Source organism: Zerene cesonia, chromosome 18, assembly GCF_012273895.1.
Source record: "Zerene cesonia ecotype Mississippi chromosome 18, Zerene_cesonia_1.1, whole genome shotgun sequence".
In the NCBI taxonomy this organism is placed as follows: Eukaryota; Metazoa; Arthropoda; class Insecta; order Lepidoptera; family Pieridae; genus Zerene; species Zerene cesonia.
Genome location: NC_052119.1, coordinates 5592557 through 5612303, shown reverse-complemented (window position 1 = coordinate 5612303; position 19747 = coordinate 5592557). Strand labels below are relative to the sequence as shown.

At 33.3% G+C, this 19747-nt stretch overlaps 1 protein-coding gene across 1 annotated transcript in view; it reads right to left on the bottom strand.

The window, feature by feature from the left end:
* The window catches only part of LOC119834073 (transcription factor collier), a 41490-nt gene that overhangs the window by 2727 nt on the left and 19016 nt on the right, over nt 1-19747 (bottom strand). Inside the window, exons 8-13 of the mRNA XM_038358356.1 lie at nt 6040-6121; nt 3295-3439; nt 1709-1866; nt 1372-1498; nt 993-1081; nt 227-401 (exon numbers count right to left, since the gene is read on the bottom strand). Of these exons, the coding sequence (XP_038214284.1) occupies nt 227-401; nt 993-1081; nt 1372-1498; nt 1709-1866; nt 3295-3439; nt 6040-6121 (776 nt within the window). The remainder of the gene's footprint in view (nt 1-226; nt 402-992; nt 1082-1371; nt 1499-1708; nt 1867-3294; nt 3440-6039; nt 6122-19747) is intronic.

Here is a 19747-nt window from a genome sequence, read left to right as displayed (position 1 = left end):
AAGGCCGCCCCGTTATATATTATCTTTAAATATTGCTTATATTTTCTTTTTTATTCTTCTTTATATAATGTGTGATAAAAATGTTAAAATTAAAAAAATAAAAAATTTATGTGGTGTTCCACAAGGTTCAGTTTTTTGTTCTAATTATATTTTATTGTAAATATTGCACGCTGTTATTCGATAAGTGTATTACAATTTTTTGGGTATATATATAAAGAAATCTCACCTTCCGTCCACTGCGAAGTAGCAGTGTCCTGTACGCTAACAGCTAGCTGTCCAGTGTAGGAGTTGAAAGGCATGCTAGCGGGCGGCGAGCGCGGAGCTCCCAAACCCAACTGATTGTTGCGTGGCATCGAGTATAACGCTTCCGCTAAATCCGCGGCTCTCTTCAATATTATCTCCTAGGACAGGTAATTTAATATAGTTTGGTGGTTCAACACTTACCCTTTTTATTTATTTTTAGATTATTTAAAGCGTTATCTTAATATATATAAATCTCGTGTCACAATGTTTTTCCTCAATGGACTCCTAAACTACTTAACCGATTATAATAAAATTCGCACACCATGTGCAGTTCAATCCAACTTGAGAGATAGGATAGTTTATATTATTTCAATTACGATTAATGACTACCCGGGCGGAGTCGGGGCGTGCAGCTAGTTCTTTAATAAAATAAAAAGCAGTATATTGTATTTGGCGGGTTTGTTACTTAGAAGTCAGCTCAATAAATTTTAATTGGTATTTAGAAAAAAACACACAAAAGGAGAAAATTAAAACTCATCATTAAATATGCCTATCCTAATTAAGTGAAAACATTATTATTTTAAGTAGAGTGAGTGCTATAAAAAAAACTCAGGATGCTACCAGAAGAACACATGAACTGATCTTGTATATTTATTCATAACAACGCATGTTCGTTCGGCATAACTTTTATCACGGAAACGTAAAAAGATTCTATTTGTATTTTTTACGAGGACTGATATAAAACTTACCTTAGGCAGTTTCTCCGGATCGCCCGGATGTCTCGGTATAAGTTTCTGAAGCCGCTGAAATCCGTAATCTATCGTAGGCTCGTTGAGAGCTGCTATGCGAGAGAGAAAAACAAAATCAATCATTAGCTGCCCCACTAACGAATGAAATCCTAATTGATGGATCACGTGAACAAGAAATTGCGTATATATTTGTCGATTACTTTACGTCTCGAGATCAATGTTATTCTTTTTTTTCACATTTAATATAAACATTAAAGAACCAGAGTGGATATAAACTCTTTTTTTAAATAAACCATAAGTAATGTTTTGTAAAATGGCAATACTGTGCATCATACAAGTAATTTTCATATTGCAAGACATTTGAAGCAATAATACTCACAAACATAAACAAATCTCCCGGGCGCTCCTTTACAAAACTGTTTACTCTTGTACGACAATGTAACTTCCACGACGCCGGGTATGTGTCTCGGAGGCGTTTGAACTCTTATTGCGTGTGACGTTATTAACTGTTAACAAAAACATTTATTTGAGGGTAACGAGAAATTTTGAATCGTACAGCATGGGATATAGAACATGGAATATAATGCGCATTTCATATTATTTTGTTTATGAGCTTTCTATAAGAATTGGTACGAAAAACGTTAATTTTCTATCGAAACAGAACATCATTGATCAGTCTAAAGAAAAAATGTATCAAACATAGACTGAAAACTTACCTCACTCCATACAAGCATAGTTCCGAAGACTACTTGAAGGCCATCGAAAAAATTATCCCCCACTATTATAACAGTCGAACCCCCTGACGTCCAGCCTTCACTAGGAGATATCGCTTTGATGCACGGCGTTGCTACGGGCAACGGCGGATATAACCCCGCTGGTGAGAGAAATATATATTTTTTAATAAAAACAAATAATAACTTTCTGAATAACTCACGAATGCACGGTAAAGCTAATTTTTTAAAATAACGGTAAATAAAGGATAAGAAAATGTTGTTTATATCGTAAATGATGTGTAAGAAAACTAAAACACATCGAGACTTTGTTGTCGTAAAGTCTACGCGAGAGAAATTTAACAGAGAACAACTTGAAACTTGAGTAAACGCCAAACTGTTAAAACTCTTTCCGTCCTATTTGGATGTTTGTCTTGGAATGTTTCAGGAAAAGGACAATCGAAGGCCGTAAAGGATACCATGGCTAGATGTTTAATATGTTGTAGATAAAAATACATTTTACGGTAGCGATATAAAGTTGAAAAAACGTCAAGTTTAAATGGTAGTTATGACGTTATCGAAACGTAAGAATGAACATAAGATTGTAGTGAGGGGGACACGCACCGTAACACAGGGGAGAACCTGAAATCTTACAAACAAAACGACGCGGTAATAAAGGCAAGAGAAAGTGAATTTAAGGGGACGAAAGGAGATTACGGCGGCGGCGGTTCGTTTTTATTAATTTGAGTAGGTAATGAAAGATTTTTCTGGGGAACGAATTTTTAATTTTAAATATTCAATAAGCTGCGCTCGGAAATGGAATTAATGAACGGGTATATAATTTGTGCTGTCTTAAAAGATACCTGATTAAGAATTTTGTTCATGCCATCGATACTTTCTTAATCCTTTAGCGCAATTTTACTTTTTTGACATTGAAGTTAAGCATATCTAGCCATTTATTAAGCATAGGATACAAATCACGATTAATGACAATATTGTAACATTGTAGTTAATACGACACCATTAGGTACAATCCAATGAAATCCATTGAGTCGCGACCTTAACGTTAACTTTATCGAATGATTATGATCCCAAAGAGCAATTCCAATTTTTTGCGTCGTACAATTCATGAGGAAATTATCCCTATTCTCTTCATGGTTGCTTCGACGCCTGCCTCCCCGCTCGGTCAAAGTTCTTTGCGAAATGTCTACTCTGATTCTCCGCATACAAACGACATCCTCAATGCTTTTACGACTTTACACATTATTTTATAACCGATTGGCTGTTCATTTTTAGGTTTAAATAAGACTGGTTGGTGGGTTTATTTTCCTTTTGTTAATTTCGTAAGTTGTTTGATTATTAAAAATGTTTGATTTTTTTTTTTGGGTGATACTATTAATGTTATAAATGGTTTGTGATAAATTATATGTTATGATATTAAAAAAAAAAAAATTAAAAATCAACAAAACAATGACTATCATTAAGGTATAAAATTTGTTCCAACCCTATACGAAATAATAAATAAATTTCAAATATTCCATAATATTCCTGACAAATAAAAAATAAATAAAATAAAACAAAAGAAAACGTACAAGTAGGTTCGAGGGCAGCTTCTGTACCTTCAGTCGGGTCTAGGCGCTTAGCCCGGCGGCCGTGCTTGCTGTTGTTGTGTACGAACATATTGTCCGATATGGCCAGGAGAGGGCCATCTACCATCACCTGGGTTGATATCACCACCTGGAAAAAGCCTTATGTAAAAGAGTACTAAAAGAATATAGTATGCTAGTTATGATATACGTAGGTATGTGTTTGAGAAATGAGTCGATTGAATAGTTTTGTACGCTATGTAATTGACATCATTTACATTTCCTTGTGATAATATAAAGTTAAGAAAAAAGTAAACAATCGTAACAAAATTGGTTTCACGAAAGAATAAACAAAAAGTATATACAAGGATTTTTACATAAATCAACTACTATATTTTAAGTAATACTTGAGAATATACACGAATATTTAAAACAAATATCGATACTCGTCGTCATCAGCCCATATATGTTCCAACTGCTGGGACACAGGCCTCCTATGAGGGTTCAGGCCGACTTATCGATTTTGAAGTCCGAGGTTCTCACCACTGAGCCACCACTACTTTTTTTTATCGAATATCGATACTAAAGCCATTAAACTAATTACATTTTTCTTATTCCTCTTATACGTATAGAAGAAGGAATAAATTGGATAAATCAAATATAAAAGCATCCAAGTCCCAGACGGTAGATAGCTCTTACGTAACATTGCATATTAATCACACATAACTGGCCTCTATGACCGTCTCAAGGCGGACCACCCGCGATAGGAAAGCCATATAAAATGCGAAATGCACTTCCTTGCATACCTACGCAATCGTCCATTTCCTGAAGTAGAGACATTGGCCCCACCTCCCTGGGGACTCTCCCTTTCAGGGGTGTGTATGTGTGCGTGGCCTATCACGTCTGTACGTATGTTTTATTTTCGTAACTCTATCTTTTCTGTGATCTTGAACTTCATCTAAGGTATTTCCGTGTTTTATAAATAGAAACTTAGTTGCTTTCCTTGTATTTGATATTATATTTAGATTTTAAAGTTATTGTTCCATGGTTTAAGCTCAAAATTTATTGATATTTTCGTATATTTAAAAAAAATAGTATATGCACTCAATAAAACCTCTTTCTGTCTTTATACAAGGCCGTCATTCATATATAGTCGGAAACTATTAATAGATACGTATAGAAGGAATATATTCTTACCCTTGAAACGTTGGGGAACGACCACTGAATTATTCAATGACACACGGAAAGCCCAATATAAACATAGCTACGCATAGCACACACGCCGTATTGAAATGAACACTAAACGTAAGTTATATTAAGTTCTATATTTGTACAAAGTTCGTAGAGGACACGTAAGACAAATATGTCTTAGCCAACTGTGGAAGCAAATTTGTACTCATAAGTAGACGGAATGCACCGCCACCGCGGCTGTAGGGTTGACGTTAATTATTTTATATGGCTCTAAAAGTTTTTAACGAGAACGAGAATTTATTTGTGTTACGACATTTTTGCTTAAACATTGGTGTGAATGTGTTTTAATATTATTGTTCCTTTATTTTCCATGTGTCAAATTTACTTTTCCGAGCGATAAAATATATTATAAACTACCTTCAAATAAATGAATCATGCTATTTAAGTTAACCTCTTTGTGAGTTTTACAATTTCGTATTGGTTTATATTAATTTGTCATAACTTGAACGTCTCGATAATTGAGTTTAAAAATCACAACATAAGTAAATAGATACACTCGTATAAATAAATTTAATTTCAGCCCTCCGCTAAATTGGAGCCGCTTCAAATATTCAAGAGTCGTGAACACAACCCTTCCTTCAGTTGAGGGCGATACTAACTGTGTGGTACAAGATCCCTATAATTTTATTTGCCTTAAATATACAAAAATCCACATAGAATAATAGTGTGTAGATTAATCCACTATAATACAAACTTTTTGTAGTCTGTGAAGTGTTATAGGGCGACTGTTTTTTTTTTAATTTCGAAGAAAAATTGCCATCGGCACTTTTCTCTTAGAAAACAAGTAACTTAATCTGTTTATAAGTTTGTGAGAATAAACATATATGAATAACTTTTGGGAGATGCGGTCCATCATTCTTTCACACAAAAACGAAGGAATCGATAAAATCGTCATATGCACAATGTCTCATAATTGGCATTTCTAATTAATTATTATTTTTTAGGTGAAAATAATAGTAGTTGTTTACTGTTCGTTATATACAATTTTTATTTCTATATTTTGTGAAATCAAATGCTTCGAGATAATATCTAAAAAAGTTTGTAGCTTGTACCAATACGTATGGGATAGATAGACCGATGTAAGAAACGCGGTAATTTTTCCTTTTGTCTAATAAATGTTCGCCAATTTCTTTGTAGAAGAGAAAAAAATAGATGCCGATCCTAATATCTATTTATAGAATTTGATATGTATGTTTGAAATTTTAATAGGCTAAAATAAATACGATTAGGTAATCAAATATATACGTGCTGTATGAATGTAACTGTGATATTACTATGTAGATTGTTGAAATAAGCATAAATAATACTAGCTCTTGCCCGCGCCTTCGCGCGTGTTAAATTTAGAGTGGTTTAACACATGTTATTATACATATAAACCTTCCTCTTGATTAACTCTATCGATTTTAAATAACCCCATCAAAATCCGTTGTGTAGTTTTTCCGTTGCATACAGACGCGAGAAGCGTCGTTGTTTTATATTATGTAGTGATATAATACATACCTGAAATCTTCTCATATCTCTGGGGTTGCCGGCATTTTTTAAGCAGTTTTGGTTGCATTTTAAGAAGAATTTGAGAAAAAATCTGAAACAAATAGAAATTCTTAGTAATTGATAATCAATACCTAATAAAACAATTCATTTTTAACAAAACAAAACCAACCTTTTTTATAATGAAAAGATCGTAATATGTATTTACAAAATTACTAAGTATAAAGGCTACAAATTATGTTGTGAAATGTGATTTTTATTATCTTCAAATTTGTTGCCATCCGTTTCCACTTGACGTTACAATTTCTCACATTTAGTTGAAACATAAAATTAATTTGTTTCTTATGTTAACAAATGTGTGCCTTCCGCCCTTATGAACTGTTGTTTTTATATTACAAAGTTTTTACAACATTTCACACCCCGAATGCTAATTTAAAGTACATATTGAATATCGTAGTTTATAAACCCTATTAGCCTTTAATAAAATAAAACTATTGGCGACTCAATATAACTAGATATCGGATTACACAAAAGCTGATCTTTGCAATTTATTTATCAAGTTCGTCCAATTGAATTTGGACTTTGTGTGAAAGACACAGGGTCGGTGTGAATAAACACTGCGTGATGCGTAACGTTCGGCGTACGATCAGGCGAGCGATCACGATGAATGCTTTAGCAGAAATATTTTACATAGCCTCCGGCAGCAGCAATGCCGCCGCGCCGAATATTGTTGTGCCAACAGACGACATCCATATATAGAGCTGTTAAAACATACTAAAAATAAAAATGTTGTATTCTATTAACATAAAATATTAATAAACGGTTTATAAATATTACCGTATTCCTAAACTGCATTAAAATGAAGCTATGTAAGAAAAACTAGGCGGTATTAACAGCTCTATAGAATCCAAAAATCTGGCGTTATGAACCGTGTACCGCGAACGTATTTGTAGAGCCCGCGGCGTCGCACATCTGTTCCCGCATTATTTATGTTAAACACCTTATGTCACAATATTGCGAGTTAGGCGTTTACGGCTGTCAACCGACACCGGCATCCAAGGCATGAATGAAGATTTTATTTTGAAAGACTGAAGACAGATTCATAACGTAGCAGATAATGTGGTGTGTTTGTGAGCTGGGGGTATTTTATTAAATAGCTTTCGATTATTAATAGTATCGATAGGCAAACTATTTTTACGTACAGCATGAAATATACATCTGAAGTGGGAGAATCTAATTTATTTTATGGTTTAATTAAAATTGAACTCAGAGACCCGCAAGTAAAGAGAGAGACGTGTATTCATATTAATTTAAAAAAAAACAAAAAATATACCCAAGATATAGAATTAAAGGTTATCGTGTAAAGTTGTTGAAACACGTGCATTTCACAATACGGCTAGAGAAGTCTCGACAGGCGCTAATTTATATGAAGCTGCCCGTAATTTACGACTACCTGAACACCGCCTTACATCTGCTACTGAATTAGATTGTAAAAGAAACTTTATTGTGATGCATTTCGTTTATTTTAATGCGCCATAACATAACACGATACAAATGGTTTAATTGATGTTTGTTGTCATACAGGTTTCTTACTTAGCTTATATGAAAATGAGGTTTGTTTCTTTAAACAAGATCGTCAATTATTAATAAACGATCCCAATATGAACAATTATCTGCGCCCCGCGGTTTCACCCGCGTAAGTCCGTATCCCGTAGGAATATCGGGATATAATGTAGCCTTTATGTTATTCTGTTGTCCAGCTGTCTACATACCAAATTTCATTGCAATCGGTTCAGTAGTTTTTGCTTGAAAGAGCAACAAAACACACACACATCCTTACAAACTTTCGCATTTATAATATTAGTAGGATGTTGTTCCTAGAAATAAAGTTGTATTTCAGATTACAGCAATAACGTCAGACAGACAGCAAAAAAAAAAAAAAATATGTTAAGCGAGTAATATTACATTTTATGATGAGTTCTACATGTTCAGAAATCGTTTATCTACAAAAATATTATAATAACATATGTTTTTCATCGGTGACAGTGTTTCCAAAGCTTTCAATATAGTTTTTGAAAATAATTTAAAAGCGCTTCAGAATTTTGGGTATACAACTATTACATTATAAATAAAACCCAACGAAGAAAAGTATAACATAGAAAATATTTGCCCATAGCATGAAGCATCACGAACAGAAAGCAATGTGGGTACTTTCATCGTAAAAAAACTAACCCCCGATTTTCATCCCTTCCCATCCATATATAATATAGGCCCTTGCGTTAAAGCTTATCTGTAGGTATGATGCGAATACTTTGTAGTGTTAAGTACTCTTGGCATTCCTATAATTTTCTACCTCTGCATAATACAGTTTAGTCGTTTTAACTATTAGTGAAACTGATTATATTATGTTATAACAATCAGTTGTTATGAATGCTTAAAACGTAACTTCGTGATCATATGCAGTATTTATAATGACAATGAACTTTCTCTTACAGATACCTATATTTAATACTTGCCGCCATGCTTCGCCCTGGTTACTCCATGATAAAAAAAACCTAAGTCACTCTTGAATATTGTAACTTTTTTTAATATGAGTATTGATTTCATTTCGATTACTACATACTATTAATCGTCATTTTGTATAGAATAATAACGTTGCTTTGCAGTGGGGAAATATTGTAAGTAATATTTCTAGGCACCTACCACGCAAACTAAATAATATGGGATGAAAATTCACATAATATATTTGGCTTTGCAAAACAGTTCTAGTTTTTTATTCATTATGACAGGGTTATATTTTTACAACCCAATAATGATATGTTTTTAGTATTCAATACATAATATATCATATTTAGAGATATAAGTTATAGTTTTTTACAGTTGACTTCTTGAACTGCGCGCTACGAAAAAACCTACTACGGCATTAAGTCGCGGTGAGGGGGCGCGGGGACCACTTGAGCGCCTCCCACCCCACAGCCCTCCCGAGATACTTTGTTTATTTGCATAAGATGTTCTCTTTAAAAATAACTATGAGTTAGTTATACAACTGGAACTATCTGCGTATAATTTATACGTACAACATGAAGATGTATTTCAATGCTAAAGTTCAATTTTGTTATGAATTATTTTAAATTTACTTCTCGTGGTAAGAAAAAATATTTTTTATAATGTAACAAGACTATTTTGATATAGCAAAAGTTCTTCAAAATGGTTCACACTCATATTTTTGTTTACTAAATCATGAAAGCGTAACGCAATAGGCTTACGCTATTCATATTATTCATTAGCGTGGAACTTAAGTGTACCTAGTCAATGTATTATGAATGTGTTATACCTACTAGTTACGATATGAGTTATACATACACAGGTTATTGTTGGATATTTCATAAAAAAAAATAATTTCAAGTAGAAAACCCCGTGACAGAGAAATATAGCCCTTTTTAGTATTACTATTTACTGATTTTTGTCTGTCTGTTCACTAAGTTAAAAGGCTAAGTTAAATGTGTAAATTAAAAACGTGCCCTCAAATAGTGCTTCCTATGTCTTGCAGAATAGCACACAGTCCCCGATATAAAATCGCGAACCGCATTTTCATTCAACAATCGAACGTTCAGGAAGATCGCGCTCTGACAACAAGCGGTCGCTACCAACTTTTCCCTTTTAACCTTTCGTCCCCCTCCGAACTCCCTCGGGAGGCGGTCCCCTGGGCAGGAATCGACTCCCTACGCCCCTGCCACCACTCAATACCGACACGCCATGCGGACACCAAAGATTAAGTACGCGGAAGATTGGACGAGTAGGCTCTAAAGGTACGTACCTAATATTATACACTATTAGTAGAAGTAGACCTATATATTACAAGATTTTGTCTGCAGTACTATTAAAATTATTCAGCATATTGTTACAGAAGAATTACTTAAAACGTTTAATTTAAATTCCAATTAGAGTAGATCATTGAAATAATAGTAACTTGAGTAGGTAGTTTATTTTCATTGATAGGAAGGTCAGAACAGAAATATTTTTGATATGTATAAATTGCTTCAGTAGTCAACCTTACTTACTATACCTCCATAGCTATCCTTATTATATATAAAGAATTATAATGCGAAATTTAAAGACGAGTATCTATAAACTTAGATAATCTGTGGTAACATGCGACAGGCCCATAACGGGCCCAGTTTTTGACTTTGTTTTTCCGCGTGTGCCTATAGCGCGCGTAAATATTTTAGTATGTACCAAATTCAAGGGTTAACTGGCCCCTAACGAAGTAAATAGATGTAAACAATCAGCGGTGAATAATATTCTATGAAAACCCATCACATACTACGGAACTATAAGCCAATATTTGTATAATGCTCTGTCACTACATTTTAATCGAGTCAATTCGAAATAGTTTAAAGGTGACAAAATATAAATGTGTATGAATGCTGCTTTGGGAGTATTCTAATTTCAATAAGATTGTTTATCCTCAAGCCACGTATAATATTCATAAGATTGATTATGGACGTCTTATCAATTTGCATATAGATTTTATATCCTTGACCTTAGACCAATAAATTGTTATATGATCACAGGTTTTGTGGTTTAAAGTAAATACATAATAGTTAAAGATATTATGGAATAATTTACAATAAATATTTTTCTACACTTACTAATAATTATATTACATAAACAAACTACGATAGTAATTTTTCTATAAATCTCCTTTGAACTAAACTCACATTTATACAATTCTCTAACGTGAATACATAATATATTCCTATATAGCAATGAAGTAGTTTTTCCAATGTAAAGCGGAACGAGGGTATCGTAGGCGACGCAGCATCCGTTGCCATGGCAACGTGATAAAACCTCTTTCGTGCCCTCTCAGCAGTTAACGCAATGCTTTCATTTTTTCTGTTTAACAATAAAATATTAAATATATCTCGATTAGTGCTTTGAGAATAAATTACCAAATTAAAAAAAAAAAAGTACTGGTTACATTTTATTGATAAAACGTTTAAACTTTCAAAGAACAATAATTATACATTGCTTTTTTGCTTATTTGTACAAAATTATTAGTATCGCAAATCCAAATCGTACTTGACCCATTTTTAATATTTCCTATAATAATAGTGTTCTTAAACGAAATCACAATAAAGTTATTAGTTGTGGTAATTTCCAAAAATAAAAAGACATATTTTAAAGTCTAATTGGGAGTATCACATTCGTGTGATTTGCGTCTCTATGGCAATTGCGCATAAAAACTATAGAAGCTCTATAGAAGTGCTACAAACAGCCAACGATTGAAAATTCAAATCCCACACACGGAAAACACTATCCACAAATCGAGCTCTTTCGGCTACAATCAACATATAAAGACACGGGCTACATTACCCGTCACTTCATTGTGGGCACCGCTCTAATTGTAACTACACTCTGGGGCCCCATCACCCGCTCAGCGCTCTACTGGTAGGCGTGTGCCACTAATCTTCGACCCCTACATACCAATACGGCAGCGAACAACCCCAAACTAATATAACTTTTTATCAAGCAGTAATACGACTCTATTTCGTCTGTACGCGGTCTCAGTATTTGCAAACGTAGCGAGGGTTAACGCACACTATCAACTCATTAAATTGCATCGCCTTTTTAATGAGTCTGAAAGTGAACAAAGGATATCGAGCGCGATTACATTAAGTACGTAGTAGCAATGTAAGATAGTTTGTTTTTGTCGACAATGAGATAAGCGTTTAAGTATTAACGGTTTTAGGTCCGCGTATTAATTTTCGCGTTGAGATAACGTTTTCTGTTGCTGCTTTGTTTGTATTTCGTTTCGGCACTATAAAAGAAACGAACATGAAAGTAATGTTTTATAAGAAGTTATATACGCTTAAAACATATATAACTTCTTTATAATATCTCTTAATAAAAATATTAAGTAATTTATAAGTTTAATTCATAAGTTTCTGTATAAAGTATAAGTTTACGAAGAGAAATTTGTAACTACATCGATCGCAGTACAATTAATAGAGTTTTCTATCTGGAAAAATGAATTAGAGTTGTCATATCTATTAAATATTCGAAGTCGAATACAAATAAACATTCTTTTTTGTTCTTCACCAATCACATATGCGATAGGGGACAATATTGTCCATAGTCTAGAATGTCTGCAAAATACCATCATACAATCAAATTATCGGACATTATCCAGTATTTACTTTTAAGCCAGAATGTTAAAATAAACACGTGCACAGCTAATATTATAACAAACTAAGTCCAACACATTATCGATTAAACACATTCATATTTGCATAAAACTTTGTGCATCGTATTTCAGACATTTTATATAACTGTACATCAGCATAAGCACGCCACCCTCTCATATTTACTCGTTGAATATGCTATAAAGTAATATCACTTGATCGTTTTCCGGGTAATAGTTATAAATTACCCGGGTAGTTTATAAAAGCCGGTTAACCCGAGGTAAGCGGACAAGGTCCATAATTTATTATTGGGAAATTCGCGTATATGTTTTCATAGCTCTATGGATCATGTCTGTGTAGGTACTGAAGGTTATAATAAATCTGTTTTATGCTATCGAATTAAGTGCATTGTTCTAGAGTTGGGTGTCATAAAGCATCGTACATCGTTTATATAATTAAAAAGGGCGAATTTTTGTTTTGCTATTTGGATAAGTATAATCGTCTCCGGTATTGATAACAATATTATTCATGATGATGATACATTAATAATATCCTATTCTTTTTATTATATGCTATGATATGCATGTATTATAACGTCAGTATGCTTTTAATATGACCGCCTCCTTGGTACAGTGGTTAACGCGTGAGCGTAGAACCGAGGGATCCTGGGTTCAATTCCCGGTGGGGACGTACAAAAGAAAAATGTCTCCGTCTGGCAGGACACAGAAGGTTGATCGCCTACTTGTCCGTAAAGAAAATCGATCAGTGAAACAGATGTACATCATCTGCCCCATACCCCACTAGGGGACACGGGACTTCACTTTTATGATTTTAATATATTTAAAAATATTTAACTGATTCTGATCAAATTGATTTAGATAACGTTGGTTTATATATTAAAAGATTACTGTAATAGTAGTAAACGAGTAATATTTTAATTCAGAATTGACGCCTTCCTAATATTTGTAATTCATTTTTACATACAAAGTACGCCTGGAAGTTTTTAAGAAGTAAAATGGAAAATAAACAAACAAGGGCTCTATATCTGCTAAACCCTCTAAAGGTACAACCTAAACCAAAAGATAAACGTTATATCGGCGATCCTACAAAACTGCTCTATCAAAATATAACGACCGCGATAAAAACGCTGCAAAGAAAGCAAATGTTACATCGAAAAAAGGTATTACAATATCAATATCGCCGTCCTATACGCACATTTGGCTTCTGTATAATGCTGTCCCGTTTTGACTAAACCGTACCATGTTAAATGTGTAATTCTCATTTTAATAGTTTTGATACAGAGTTTCTGAACTAAGAATACATCGTAAGTAAAAAATAAATAATTTATTCTAATTTCTATCGCATAATACAAAAGATAACAATTATTCCATCAATTTTATTTACTGGTTTCATTTAATTTTAACGCTTTTTGTCACGTCTGTCTCTACGAAGTGTCTTGGAGCAACGTCATTAATCTTAGAAGGCTGGCAGCACAGCAAACGACCTCCCGTTAAGACCCTCCATGGGCACCCGTAATATTCTTGCATACTTTGAAAAACATACAACAAAACGATACCAATGTGTAAGCCAAACACGACCTTCCCCTAATTGAAATTAGCGTTATTAACGCGTGTTTCCCATCACGTATCTTACAACCTTTGATTTCCCAAGGAATGGAAATAAGAAATCGTGGCGCGGGAAAAAAGTAAGTTCACGGAATGTATTTTTTCGCAGAGCGTGACTGTAGCATTGTTAAATATATCGTCCAATCAGTATCTCGGAGCGAGGAATTAGCGTTTGGAAATGAACGACGGGACGGGATGGAACCTGGTCTACCCTTTTATGTGGCGCGGCGTAATAAAAAAAAGTCTTATTTGAAGTTGGAAGACGAATTAAAAAAGACAATGAATTCTGCACTAATTTAAACAGAGCGAGATTCTAGACGATTTTCGGGGATCAGCCAGGAGGGTTTAATTAATGCATTAAAATTGGAAGTCGGCGGCTTCCCCTTGCGTGCTAACGTTATATTATACTTATATGTATATTATATTCCGATTATAGACATATGTTACCCACATTTCTCAAATTTTAATTTAGATATATATAATTCGAAATGACTAAGAAAGACTAAAAAGAGACTTCTTTATATTCTTTGTAGTGCAAGGTTTCCATGTAAGTCTAGAATTTTACCTAACACGGACCAATAAACTAAAGGAATTTTATGTACGCATAAAAAACTAATCACAGATAATCGCCTTATCCCACGTCCCGCCTTGTAAAGGTCACGAAGATCGTGGATCCATTCGAGAATCCCTTTAACGAATCGTATCAGATGTAATGAAAGCTAATTCTTTCATTAACTTTCCGTGACAACAGGAAAAATAGTAGGGAGCTGAGAACAAATGGTCCTTTATACAAACTAGAGCGCTTGTATTTTACTATTGAGTTTTTACTTCGATTTTGTACGTAGTACGTGCTATATAACCCACATTAAAAAAAAAGTGTAATTTGTAGAAATGTATATATTATTATAATACATAGGACTAACTTTCCAACCGCGGCTTAGCCCGCTTGGATTTCGGTTATATCGCGCGATATGATAAGGAGTAGCTTTAAGCCTTTCCTAAGGTCTAGACTATTTGTCAAAATACCAATTTAGATAAAACTAGCGGTCCGCCCGGGCTTTGCCCGTGGTACATATATAGCCTTCCTTAATAAATGGGCGATCAAACACAAAAAGAATTTTCTAAATTAGACCAGTAGTTCTCGGGAACTACTGGTCTAAGCTCAGGCTTAGATCGTTGAAACAAACAAACAAACTCTTCAGCTTTAGAATATTAGTATAGATTTGGTATGAAAACAGTTTGTGACTCGACGAAGGAAATAAGATTTTGATCCCTTTAAAATCTTTGATTACACGGACGAACTAGTAGTAGATACACTATTTAAGTCAAAAACTTGCATCGCTGTACAACTTACAAGACTAAAAATGACTGTTCACGCCATATAACGATAAAATAATTTATCATAATATATGAAGAGTAAAAAAGCCCAGGTACAGGAAAAATAAATTACACGATAAACTTTTACTTCAACTTCTTTTAATTCTCGCGTCTATCCTTCCCCTTTAAATATATAGAGATAACAACACATGATCTTGTTTTGTTATCGGCACAAATGCATTATATCTCATTTATCAAACGCATAAATCGAAATCCAATCTGACAAGGCGTTAATGGGTAGCTCAATGCAATTTAACCGACCCCTAGTAAAAGTATAACTGAATTTCTTTCGGGGATTTAAAATTCACTTTCTTCTCACTGATACCTACAAATGAATTATTATTATTATTAGACATAAGTAAATATAAACGAAAAGAAATAGAATTTAGTAATTAAAGACCGACACAACTAATTGTATACACTACTAACTAAATCTTTAAAAATTCCTATTGAAGATTTTAGAAAATGGACAATTCATACTTTAATTTTGAGCACAATTTTAATGTCTAAAATACACATAAAGTGAAAAATATTCGTTCCAGGAACATGTCTATTATTATTTTCTCCCTACCGATAGTGACATATAGCGAAAATTGGATTTACAAGTGACAATTGAAAAAGGCGCCTCTATCAAAGGCGACCCCTGCGATATGTTTGCCGAAATACAGTTTAAAAGCACTTTCCATTCTTGGAGACGCACAATATACTGCTACCTTTCAAAAGGCCAATCTATTCAATACAACACAAACTCAGCTTGCGTTTGTTTTTCGAGGAATTTTGTCAATTTATATTATTAGTATATTTAAGAATATTTGTTCGCTCATCGTACTTATTACCTACAAAAATAAAAATAACTGTAAATTAATATTAATCGATTAATACGAAAAAATGATTAGATATTTTTAAATGGATTTATATAATTAATTTAGCAGAAACATTTAAGACTTAGTTATTCCTTTTATATCCGGGTCGAGGCACACAGCTTTAAATCAGTAAAAACATCTGAACTGAAGAAAAGTGTTCAATAATGTCACGCATACATTCATTTTATTTGACCATAGGAACATTCCATAATACACATACGTTTCGATCAGAATTATACTATCACTTAGAAGTAAACAAAACACGAGCAAACCACGATAATGCAATTTACAAAGCAGGCAATCAAGGGAGCTACCCACATTGTTGTGCAGTCGCCGTCAAAGAGCCAAAGCAAGGAGCTCAGGGTTCCTTAATAATTAATTGGCGCTTAAACGTGCTGACGTCTTGCTTACGCCTCTAAGAGCTAACAGCGCTGATACACTTGCCTTTAAACTTCCGATGTGTTATAACTTATAAGCTGTTTTGTTTATAAATAATTTAAGACATCTTGTCTATCGTCGTGCTAAATTGGAAAGACTATTAATAAAGAAAACTTTCTGAAATTATCTTTTAGCCAGACAATCACGATTTTATTAAGTTACATATCATAAATGAAAATATTTATACTAGCAATGAATAAATCTACGCATTCTATACAAAATCATATCTACAAATGACATTTTGTTAATGGATATTAAAAACAGATATATTCCATTAGCAATAATCTGCAATTATATCACAAAATTGAAGATTGAAGAGGCCATTAATCAAATGGAAGGTCACAATTACATTCAAATCATGATAACTAATTGAATAAGTCACTCGTATTTAATTAGACTTAAACGAACTTTTGATTTGCTGTTTTGAAGTTCCGAAACATTAGAAAGAATTAATAAATTTGACCCTTTATAATTAACTGGAACTCTTTGATATTGATTATTGTACTGATTTTCCATAAACAATTTTTGCGTGTCCGTGTGTCTAGTAGCGTCTAAAAAAATTCTTTATTTATTTTATTACTTAATATAGAAAAAATTAACACATTCGGTATAAGCAATATTATTTCATAATAAAAAAATAATAAAATACAACTTTTTATCTACGTTGTTCATGTTGACTTTTTAGTGACATAATGTCACTAAAAAGTCAACATTACACGTCTGGTTATGAACTAAAAAATTCACGAAGAAGCTAATATAAATACCTTATCCAAACGGGCATTATTCCAAGACAAAGTTCACAGTAACAATTTGTTTGCTATCTGACCCTAACTCACGCAATGCCATCATAAAAGCAACAATTAACGTTACTTAATTTCACTACTTTGAAATGGGTGTGCTTTGCCCTTATAGAAACATTTATTTTTAATTTTTATTGTTGTAATATTAACTTCGTTCGAAAATAGCGTCTCATATTTTTAAGCTCCAGCAATATTCGAATGGAGACAAAGCGAAGGACCGATAAAACCTTACCACTAATTAAATGGAAACCGAGACGTCCTTTTCCTAATAGATTTATCATTAATTTGAAGCAATATCAAAATTGGAACTTAATAACATTGATTACATCCGTAAAGCTTTTATATTATTTTATCGGAATAAAGCTACACATTTCATAAATAGTATTTTTAATGAACTATATAAATTTTACGTTTCAAAATATTTCAAGATGGAATTTAGAAGGTGAAGCATGTTCGAAACACAGAATTTTTTAAAAAAGAATGTTCGCAGTAAAACCGCTCATAGATTAGAACTAACATCAGGATCCGACTAGTTGCAATTCATCATTATTATTCCAGACAATTTATCAAGCGGTTGGCTCGCCCTGCTCGACCGGATCGCACATTCTAACGAGATGGTGAATTTTCACCGAATAATTTCCGAACCGACGAATCACGTATTGGAATCCAAAATGAGGTCGAAATTGAGATAGAAGACTTGTACATGGCTAAGAGTAAAGCTCGATTTTGCGAACGTTCATTCAAATATAAGGAAATCTGGCTATTTTAAGCCGCTTTAATTAAATGTATACCGCGCAGTAAGAATAAAGGGAAAAATACAGCTAAATTAATATGACATTCTGCAATGTCACGCGAGCGTCTAGTAAAGCTGAAGGGTCGATGCGATTACTCGAGCTTATTACTGCGACTCTATCATATTTCAATTTACGATCGTCACCCGGACTTATCGAGTAGAAAAATCAGAGGGTACTAGTGACTGTCGGTATAAATCACAAATGCGACATCTCATTACTTTGCTTCCTTGATTTATTTTATGATAATAACGAACCTAATGAGTCGTCCTACATAAACGGTTAATATAAAAAGAATTACTTTGGACTAGTGTTAGTGGTTACGTTATTGGTGGTAAGATAGAATCAGTGATAGTTCATAACAAACTGAAATATTATACAAAAATATTCGGCAATAGAAAGTAATAAAATCTGTAAGTTACAAAAGGCCAACATTACATAGCGAATTTAAGCTGAGTAAGGGCTTTAGATAAGTCGACGGTAAGAAAATGCTTGGTTAGAGGGAATAAGAAAATGCTCCTAGTTGTTAAGTCTTGCACAGTTTTGTCGCTATCTTGTGGATAAGAAGCCTAATCACCGGTCGTCGTGCTTGTATCGGGCCGTAGCGAAGCGCGGCCTCCCCCAGGGTACACTTTTGGGACCAGTTTCCTTTTTTGTATATATAAGGCTGTAAGTGTGACGATTTCCTTTGTTGATTCGCAGTTTTTTGTTTGATTTTTGTCTTATTAAAAAAAAAAATCAAGTAGCCGCTTTTTTAAGAATAAACAGATTTAAATTTTAATATTTATCATTTTATCATAACTTACTTTATTATTTCGTTACTCGTTAATAAAACTCTATAAAATAAATTAACTTCATATAAACTTATAAGATTAAACTTTATTTTATAATGTACACACAGGGAGGTAAATTCTCATGCGAAGACACTGCAAGGCTATTAATAAAGACTTATGAAGTTATAGAAACTCCAACAGCGTAACTTTGGATCCGACCGTTTGGTGGTCGCGCACCAATAAACTTTTGTTTGCCAACTATTTGTAATTTAAAGTAACAGCGCATATTAACAAATAAATTTCAGTAGAGATAACAGTAATATTATCATATAGTTAAAAATGAATGATTAAGGAAAAATAAAATCCCTAAAGTTGTTTAGGAGTTAAAATCTCAAGCAATGTAATAGAGGAAATCGGGCGCTCAAAAACGAATTTATTTGGCGAAAAGAAAAGAGGCGCCGCGCCGCGGCGTGTCTAATGAGATAATATAATAGCCGTGATTCGCTTCTACCACTGTTCAAAAGACCGAAAATTACCGGAAAAGTGCAGTTTGTAGAAACCCGCTTTTATAGAGTAACATTTCCCTAATGTAAAATTAGAGATTCGGACCACAAATGAATTTTGCATTGTGGTTTTATAATGCGCACTTTATGTGTGCTTTGATCTTAAAGATGCTATTTACGGTATTTACGTTAAAAATAAAATATTCTTGTGAAACAAGTTAGTTAGTAGCAATTTTTGCGCATGATATTAACTTTTAGGTACCTAAAAATTTTACCCGACTATAACTAAATGGAATAAAGACTAAAATAGAATGTATGTGAAAAACAATTAAAAACAATTATTAAAAGCTCATAAAACAAAATGT